The sequence below is a fragment of the Hevea brasiliensis genome, chromosome 6 (assembly GCF_030052815.1).
Source record: "Hevea brasiliensis isolate MT/VB/25A 57/8 chromosome 6, ASM3005281v1, whole genome shotgun sequence".
In the NCBI taxonomy this organism is placed as follows: Eukaryota; Viridiplantae; Streptophyta; class Magnoliopsida; order Malpighiales; family Euphorbiaceae; genus Hevea; species Hevea brasiliensis.
The window spans coordinates 27,953,921-27,963,579 of NC_079498.1; the positions used below are offsets into that span (position 1 = coordinate 27,953,921).

At 32.0% G+C, this 9,659-nt stretch overlaps 1 protein-coding gene and 1 non-coding gene across 2 annotated transcripts; one reads left to right on the plus strand and one right to left on the minus strand.

Moving 5' to 3' along the window:
* The first annotated feature begins 358 nt into the window (after nucleotides 1–358).
* LOC131181141 (small nucleolar RNA R71) lies at nucleotides 359–466 on the plus strand. Its single transcript, XR_009149769.1, has one exon. It is a non-coding gene; the product is annotated as a small nucleolar RNA R71 (small nucleolar RNA).
* A 3,712-nt stretch (nucleotides 467–4,178) lies between these two features.
* LOC110653235 (disease resistance protein RPV1) lies at nucleotides 4,179–9,275 on the minus strand. The gene is made up of 5 exons (XM_058147967.1): nucleotides 8,758–9,275; nucleotides 7,542–8,643; nucleotides 7,151–7,450; nucleotides 6,138–7,076; nucleotides 4,179–4,985 (listed from the first exon to the last, which is right to left on the minus strand). Exons 1-5 carry the CDS (start codon nucleotides 9,273–9,275, stop codon nucleotides 4,179–4,181), a joined length of 3,666 nt encoding a protein of 1,221 aa, XP_058003950.1.
* Nucleotides 9,276–9,659: the final 384 nt, after the last annotated feature.

Sequence of the window (9,659 nt, forward strand, 5' to 3'; positions counted from 1 at the left end):
GCTGGTAGTTTCCTCTGCATAAGCCACTTGTTGTGAACTTCCAGATGATGATGTTGAACTAACCAACATACTCAAGTCTTCCATCTTCTTAGCCAAAACATTAGTCAGTGCATCAAACTTTGCATTAATCATGTTGAATGGATCAAGATCATACATTCCAGCAGCTTGCCTTTTTTGAGTTGGAGCTGGTCCTTTTGGACTACTCCAAAGATGAGTATTCTTTGCAATTTTCTCCAATAGCTCATAAGCTTCATCTTCATGCTTCATAATAAATTCTCCTCCTGTTTGAGCATCAATAATCCCTCTAATTGCTGGAGTGACATTTGTGTAAAAATTCTGATTTATCATCCATTTCGGAATGGCATGATGTGGGCATTGTCTCTCTAATTCCTTCCATCTCATCCATGATTCATAAAGAGTTTCATCTTCTCTTGGTCTGAAAGCTATCATTTGATTCCTCAACTCTTGAGTTTTTCCAGGTGGAAAGTATTGTGCAAGAAATGCATCAGTGAGTTGCTCCCAATTTGTAATGGAGTTGTGAGGTAAAGAATCAAGCCAATCCAATGCTCTATCTTTCATAGAGAATGGGAATAGCTTTAATCTTGCTGCATCATCAGACACTCCAGGTTGTTTTTGCATATCACAAATCATAGTAAACTTCTTCAGGTGTGTGTGTGGATTTTCAGAAGGATGTCCTCCAAATTGAGAATTTTGAATCATTTGAAGAACTCCAAAATCCATCTTGTAACTATTTGCATCAATTCTTGGTCTTGCTATGCTCTCTCTCAAGTCATCAAAACGTGGAAAAGCATGATCCATCATACTTCCCCTAGGCACGTTTGCATTAACAACTTCTTCCCCTTGGGCTTCATTTTCATTGTTTTGACCATTTCCAGCATTACCAACACCAATTCTAATTCTTTCATCACCATATGCCTTCTAATTCAGTTTCTCTCAAAGCTTCTTTTCTTTTTCTGGTTTTTTTCTTGTTGGCTTTACAAAATTTCTCAATTTCAGGATTGAATAATAAGGATGTGTCACTTGTGTTTCTAGCTCTTCTCATAAAAGATTAAAAGTACCTGAAAAAGAACAAACAAACACAAAATGAAAAGATAACAAAAATAAAACTATAAACAACTAAAATAATCAAGAATTCAATCTTAAACAAACAACTCCCCGGCAACGGCGCCAAAAACTTGATGTGGCCCAACCGCAAGTGCACGGGTCGTACAAATGTCTGAGAAAGATATCGTTCCCACGAGGAGTTGTGTTAATGATTGAATTTTTGATATAAAAATTGACTAAATCGAACTAATTTTGAAATTAAAGTAATGAATTGATGGGTATTGAGTATGTGAAATCTATAAATGCAAAATTAATATTCTATTCAATTATGTAATGATTTAACTAAAATTGCATCAAATTGAAATAAGCAAGTTCAAATATGGCAATATTCAAAATGGCAAGCAATTAAATTTGATTGGAAATTAACAATGATAAAAAGGTGATTCCGGAGTTCGGGATTTCATATTCGAGCTATTTTGGGATTTTAAATTGGTTATCCAATCTTGTGATATTTATGGTTTTAAGGAGATTAATTCTTAAATCCTTCGAATACCCTTTCGAGTGAGACAAAGAGTGTCTTAATCAAACTAATCCTACTTTCGTGGAGTTAGAATTAATTAAGACCCATTAAGTTCTTTAATTAATCTGTGAATCCTCTTAATCCTTAGTCTATTTCTAGATCTAAGTTAATTAAGTCCAATTCCTTGATTATCTATCACAAGGCCTTCTCCTTTCGGTGCTTCAACCATGGATTAAGAACATTACTTAATGGGATCCTACACTAAGCATGTCATTAAGTACACAAGAAATGAATAAAACTCATTAAGACCACAAAATATGGATTACCCAATCAAAATCCACAAAATATCTCAAATATTACAACCCTTACTCCAGAATCAAAAGTAAACTACTCACTATCCATAATGCTTACAAGATATATTGAGTTTAAATGGAAATAAAGCTTTAATCTAAGCTAAGAAATAAGAAATTAAACACTAGAAATGTAGAAAAATATAAGGGAAGAAAGAAATCTGCAAATCTTGTTGAAAATGGTGTAGAAGGTGAAAGTGACTCTTCAAATTCTGCCTCTCCTCTTCCTTTCCTTTTCTGCTCCTTGTCCCCTTTCTAAAATGGGAAAATGGGACTATTTATAGCATTTTCTGACATGGAGCCCTAAAATGGTGTGTTCTAGGAGGAATTTTACGAGGAATCTTACGACTCATTAATGAAACCTTTATGGGATGCATAAGTGGATGCATAAGTTATGCGATCCCTTATGCGATTTTACTGGTTCAGTTTACTTATGCGAAACTGCATGACTTGATGCATAGGTTATGCACAATTCCGTGAGAGTGCATAAGGGAGGCGTGAATGTGCATAAGCTATGCAGTCTCCTTATGCACATTTCGGCAGGTATTAGAACAGTGATTTTTCTCCTTATGCAGATATGCATAGCTTATGCGGCAAGTTATGCACAATTTGGTCAATGCATATTTCAGCTTGAAAACTTGTTTTTGACATCTTTGGGTGTAGAAGTCACTCCTCAATGGCAAAATTTCTCTTCAGTCCTTCAAAAACACCATTTTTCCTATAAAACAAAGTAAAAAATACAAATTAATCCAAAATCGACAATTATGAAAAACTAACTAATTAACTAATGGAATTAGCTAAAAATGACTAATAATCAAATAAAATGACTATGAAATTAGACCTAAATGACTATGCAAAATGTATGCATCAATTTATATTTCTTATAAAATAATAATTTATTAAATTAAAAAGAATTAATTTTTTTTAATTTCAAATGTACAACTTCATTAAAAAAAATCAATTGAATTTAATTCTTATATAATTTTAAAGGGGAATATGAGAATGTTTTCAATGCTGATGCATTATTTATGTGAGAAAAAAAAGCAAGACTTTTCTGTATCGCTTGAGAGAATGAAAAACAATGGTATTGATTGTGTTGTCTTCTTCATTTTAATTTTCATTTTTTTAGTAACCACCACCTTGGTATTATTTTTTGGTTGAATTGATTCACAATATAAAATGATCGAATTATATAATTTTAATATGTTCCTGCATTTTATTGATTAAATTAAAATGTCATACTAAAATTATAAAAAAAAATGTTAAAAGTTGTGCCTTTTATAACATTACGCCAAATTAAAATGGACATAATGAGAATAATTGATTTGCATAATTTTTTTTAAGTGAAGTACATCAATATAAACACCTATGGGTTTAGATGGGATGTAAGGGCCATGACTCCCAAATTTTAAAAATTATGTTTTCTCCAAATATTTTACATAAGCTTTTTTTTTTTTAAATTTGAAAAATATAAGTTTGGCCCGTCCAAAATTTTTAAATTTTCATACAATCTCAATAACCGAAATTAGTTTTCCTACTTATGAATATAAGCCTATTTAGAGGTGTTTGGCTTAACTTTTAAAAACTAGTTTATAAACTAATTTAAGCTTATGCTTATAAATTAATTTAAGTTTATAAGCATTTAAAATTTTAAATAGTTAAAATGACTAATAAATAGTTGATGTGTTTAATAAAAATTAGCTTATAAACATATTTATTATTAAAATGATAAAAAATGATATTAAATGAGATTTTGATGAAATTTTAAAAATTAAATGGGAATAATATAGTAAAATATTTAGTCAAATTAACTTATAAACACCAAAATAAAAAACTGGATAGCTTATTTATTTTTTTTAACTTATAAGTTTAATTTACATGTTTAAAAATTATTATAAACAAACATGTTAATCTATTTTTAGTATTGGTTTAACCAGCTTATAAGTCAAGATAAATACCCTCTTAGAGTTTTAGTCTTATTCAAAGTGAAATCAATATAGGTATTGGAAAAGAAAGGAAAACTATAAAACATTTTAGCAAACTTGTATTTTGAAAATTTTGGCTGAGCTTTTCTTATTCTCTAGCACCTTAGGATACGTTGAATAGTTGGAAAAACTATACTTTATAGTTTATAGTGTGTTACTTGTTTCGCTTAATTTTAGGGCTCAAGCCTCTTCTAAAATAAATAAAATAAAATGCATTTCTCTCCTTAAAAATAAAGATATTAATTGACAAAACAGAATTTATACAACACTAAATTTGGTTGCCATCCCATGAAGAGATAGAGAAGAGTTGAACGAAAGCAACTTCAAACACACATGTATCAGCATCAAAACAAAGACCATCTGGGTCGGTTGCGCTTTGGTTTGATGTGAAGTAGCAACCAGGAAGATAACTAAGGAGAACAAAAAATTTAGTGAGAAATTTAAATCAAACCATTTTAACTCTTGCCTCTCTTTCAATCCTTGAAGGGGATATTGTTCAGGATGTTCCTCAGCAGCAGGAAATTGAGTAAAGAACAACCCTTTCTTCATGGCCCGATCATAAACCCCTGCTAATGATAGTCCTTTACTATCACCATCTTTATCATCTTCTTCCAAGTTATAATCAGATATTAGATGGACTCCATACTTGAGTATGACCTCGCTAATAGGTATTAGAGAATTGGGAATGGCATAGAATTGAAATGAGGCCTCTTTGATACGAAATTTCTTGGAATTTAAATGAATGGTGGAATGCCAGAGTGACATGCGATGCATATTGACTAGTCTGCAACCGGAAAGAGTTTTGAGGATATCTCCAGACTCAGCTATGAAGCGGCATTTGCATACAATACGAGTCCTGTAGAAATTACGAGAATCATTAACTTTGGGTGTGAATAGAGCACAAAAAGCAATCTTGATGAGGTGGGTAGCATGGGAATGAGGCTGAGGTGCTGTAAGAGAGAATGACAATGAAGATCCATTATCATTTTTGTACATCATCCATTCTGGCACTTCACTTTGCGGGATGCATAACGAGTGTCTCCAATAAAAAATTGTTGCATCAGCCTGTAAAATATATATATATATATCACTTACACATGTATAGAGATGTAATTCGGTGTGGTCTTTTTTAGAATAACTTTTAAATATCAATTAATTGAAAAAAAAATCTATATCAGATAATAACATTTGTATATAAAAAAGTTGAATCAGATCGAACTAAAATTTTATTATGATTTCATTGTGGTCAGCTGTTAAGCTGCTGATAGTTAACGTTGTGTCTCAAATGAGAAAATTATTATATTTAATTCACTTATTGTGATTAATTATTGTAATAGTTGAGGACTAGTAATTGACGTGTCACAGCTTTTACTAATGCCTAAAAATGTAATAACTGGTCTTAACTGGTCAATTAAATTTATATTAAAATATGTATCAAATTTTTTTATATTTAAGAACATATATATATATATATATATATATAAACACCCTACTTAAATTGGATTGTTATTATCTAAAAAATACTAAATTCATTTAATTTTATATGTTTTAATTAATAATTTAATTTTTTATTAGTAATTTATATTTTAAAAATTTAATAATTTTATAAAATATTTAAATTCTATTTATCTAAAATATAATATATAAAAGTTATAAATATTATTATGAAAATATATTTTATATTTAATTAATTATTTACATAATTGAGTTCAAATAATAAATATTTAACATGTAGAACTTGAATAACTGATGTTACACCTTAAACTCAAACTTTATTATATATTATAAAAATTCATTCTACTATAATAAGTTCTATTAGAATTTGATCCGCCATCTATATTCATATATATAGTAAATTATAATATAAATATCCAATATAATATAAAAAGTGTTGTAAAAACATAAACTTTTTAAACATCCATTCAGACTTTTCTTTAATCCAAAACAAAAAAAAAAAATACTTTGATAATTAAACATGTATCAGATATAAACATAATTAGATAAATGAAATATTTTATACAATCTGGTTTTGATGTCTTAAAACCGAATCAAATGAATTATATACCAAAAGTTCATACTTTTTTATTTTCAAATAAAACCAAATAATTTTGAGGGTAAATCAAATTAAACTCGTAAAATTAATTTGATTTTATTTTTTGGATTTGTAATCTAAATCAAATAGTGGACTTACGTAACATTAGAGGGAAAGAGATAGACCTTTTTGTCCAGATATTGTTCCTCTGGTTGTCCCATGCTTTGAAGTTTCAGCAGTATTAATTCACTGCATTTGCTAAGATTCATCGCCAAACAGGAATTCACATATCCTTGTATGAATGAGCTCGATACAAAATCCAGAGATGTGCAGTTTACTGCATCTAAATTTGCTAGACATGATGGAAGCTCTGGCAAAAATTCAAGCCTCTTGCAATCACTTAAAACAAGTGTTGTCAACTTAGAACATTGCTTGATGCTTGTAGGTATGCTTCTGAAATTATTTCCACTTAAATATAAACCCGTCAATGAGCCTAAAGAGCCAAGATTACTGGGAATTTCTGATATACCACAACCCTGGAGGGAAAGCTCCCAAAGACAGGCCAAACCTGTTAAAGGAGGCAATATCAAACCGTCACATCCATCACAGGTCAAGATTTTCAATTCCTTCAACTGATTGATAGAAGATGGTAGTTCTTTTATACCACTTCTAGTTGCTATCAGCTCCTCCAGAGATTCCAAGTACCCCAAGTTCTCCGGCAATCCATAGAGATTCACACAATCTGTGATGTCTAGCCACTTTAGAGATTTCAGATTGCATATGCTGTTTGGAAGACTCACTAGCTTTGAGCATTCGTTGAGATTAAGATTTTCAAGGCAACTCAATTCGCCTAAGCTACTTGGTAGATGAGCTAGTTTTGAGCAACCATCGAAAGAAAGACTTACAAGATTCGTCATATAAATGCAGCTTGGAAAATGGCAGAGTTTTCTGCAGTTTCCTAGATCTACAATCTTGCCATGAAGCTTAGCAGACGAAGAAATTTTAATCAAGCTTGTGCACCCTCTCAAAAATATATCCTCAAGTTTTGGGAATTTCGACAGGTCTGGAATTCTGATCAGATATTCCGACTTGCTGAGGTCCATAAATTTCAACTTTTTAAGACACTGTAATGAGAAAGAGAAGGTTAAGAATAAGTTTCAATATCCTCAAGTATATAAAGGATCATGCTCAAGCATACCGGAGCATAGTCGTTCCAAAGTTGTTTGAGTTGGCTACCGCGCATGTGCAATTCAACAAGATTTTCAGGGCAAAATTTCGATGGCAATGATTTCAAAGGGTATTGATCCCAGTAGAGAAACCTCAGCTCATTTGGAAGAAATTTCAGGCCTTTAGGAAGATGTAACTTGATTTCCTCACAGCAAGGATTATAAAATTTGAGCAATCTAAGCTTATCAAATTTCTCAAAGGCAGAAGGACGTAGTTCCGTGCTTCTAATCTTGGACAAGTCCAGTGATATGGCTTCAACACTATCAGCCCCCTGATAAAGAAAATTAAGCAAAGAAAATGAGCATAAAACACGCAAAACTACAATTCTAAATAAAAAAAAAAAAATCAATGCATTTTCTTACTTTTTCTTTTGTCAGTATCTCACATATATCCTCGGCATTCCACAACCTGCTACGCTTTCTGGGCTCTTTATTTTCCTTGCAAACAATATTCTTACCCATTTGTTGTAGCAAGTCATGCATTTTTAACTTCTCTCCGGAAATAGTCATGAGTGACTTATCAAGCAGACGACTTATTCCAATTTCTGCATAAAAACCACAGCAATCTAATATACTTTTCACACGCTCTTTATCTTCTCCTTTAAAAAAACATGCAATATCGAGAAATATATTCTTTTCATTATGATCTAGTCCATCATAACTTCTTCTCAGAATGTCCTGAATATCCATGTTCGGAATAGTTTCAAGTGTTTTCAACTCACTTTCCCATTCTTTCACACCTTTACCATACAGGCTGCAGCCTAAAACCTTAAGGGCTAATGGAACTCCTCGAGTATAACTTATCACTCTATTAGATAGCTGCGTCATGTATCCGTTAGGGGGATGGGTTTGTTTGAAGGCATGCAAGCTAAAGAGTTGAAGAGTTTGATAACTAACTAATTTCTCAACCTCATAAATATATTTCTTACAATTCACAATTTTGAGCACTTGTTTATCTCTGCTAGTTACAATGATTCTACTTCCTGGACCATACAAATCCCACCTTCCTACTAAGTATGTTAGGTGCAGGGGATCATCCACATCATCGAGAACAATAAGAACTCTTCTATTTCGGAGGCTTCTTTTAATAAAAGGATGCAATGCATTTGGTGTGCTTACATAAAAATTTTCTCCCCCTAATATTCTTTCATGGATTTCACTTCGTAATTGAAATGGAGTGCGCTTCCCTAACTCTTCTCGAACATTTGCAACAAAGCATTGACTCTCAAATTTGTTCGCAATTCTATTAAATACTTTGTCAGCAATAGTTGTCTTACCAATACCTCCCATTCCCCAAATTCCTACCATACGCACATCTTCTTCTGATTCAAGACATAACAATGATTCAACTTCCTTAACACGACCAATTCCAACAAAGCCATCTTCATCATAATCACTTGGAAACAAGTGATTTAATTTCTTGGCAACATCATTGACAATTTCCTCAATTAGTTTAGATTCAGGCCTGATCACATATAAAGAAATTAAAAATGAAGCACAAAGAAATAAAGAAGTATAAGCAAGTGAAAACAAAAAGTCAATGATACGAATAAAAGGACATTGAAAATAACTGTCTTACTTAATATTTTTGGAATTCCATCCTGAAATATTGGCCGTTCCCGTCAAAGCACGGCTCCAACTCTCCACCTTTTCTTTGAATTTTTCCTTATGTTGAGCAACTGCATCCCCAAATCTTCCTGTCAACTCTTGAACATCGGTAGGATCTACTTGGTAAAATACTGGTAATACTATTTGTCTTTTAGTTTCCTGGCATTCATAAATCTTCGCAAGCTCATCCAAACACCACGGAGAAAAGGCATAGTCTTCTGAGAAAATGACTATGGAAACCAGTGAGTGTTCAATTGTTTTCAAGAGGGCTGGTGAGATCTCTTCTCCTCTGTCAAGGTTTTCATCCTTGAAGGTACAGATTTGTTTTCGATTCAAAGCTTCGTACAGATGACTGAGAAAACCATCGCGGATGTCTGCGCCTCTAAAACTTAAAAACGCATCATACTTCTTCCATTGAGGATTGATAGAAGAAGAAGAAGAAGAAGAAGAAGAAGAAGAAGAAGAAGAAGAAGAAGAAGAAGCAGCCATAATATCTGGTAACTGATAAAAAAACAATGGCTCACACTTTTTTCTAATGAAAGAGTTGAGGATAATGGGGAAGCGAAGACCAAGACTTTTGCTCGGTTGAGTGCCATAGAAATTGAATGTGATTTGTGCATGTGCATGTGGCCACTGGTACTCAACTAGATTGTCTGATGGATTAGGCAGCCAATTTATTTTGGGGTCTCCTCTCTTCTTATGGATTTTTTTTCTTTTTTTTTTTTAATTTTTTATATTCTACATATATTCCCAGTTCAATAGACTAATCGGATAAAACAGTCCAAATAGGTATCTCCTTATGAAATTTTTATTGGTTAAAATTGATTTACATATAATAGTTTCATTGTAACAACCTATCATCATTAAATCCAC

What these genes read in the sequence shown, in the direction of transcription:
- LOC110653235 (XM_058147967.1), bottom strand. Translation starts at nt 9,275, where the DNA reads ATGGCTGCTTCTTCTTCTTCTTCTTCTTCTTCTTCTTCTTCTTCTTCT. An exon ending in TGGAATTCCAAAAATATTAA is followed by an intron (nt 8,644 to 8,757) that starts GTAAGACAGTTA and finishes ATATGTGATCAG; the next exon opens with GCCTGAATCTAAACTAATTG. An exon ending in TTTGGAACGACTATGCTCCG is followed by an intron (nt 7,077 to 7,150) that starts GTATGCTTGAGC and finishes TTCTCATTACAG; the next exon opens with TGTCTTAAAAAGTTGAAATT.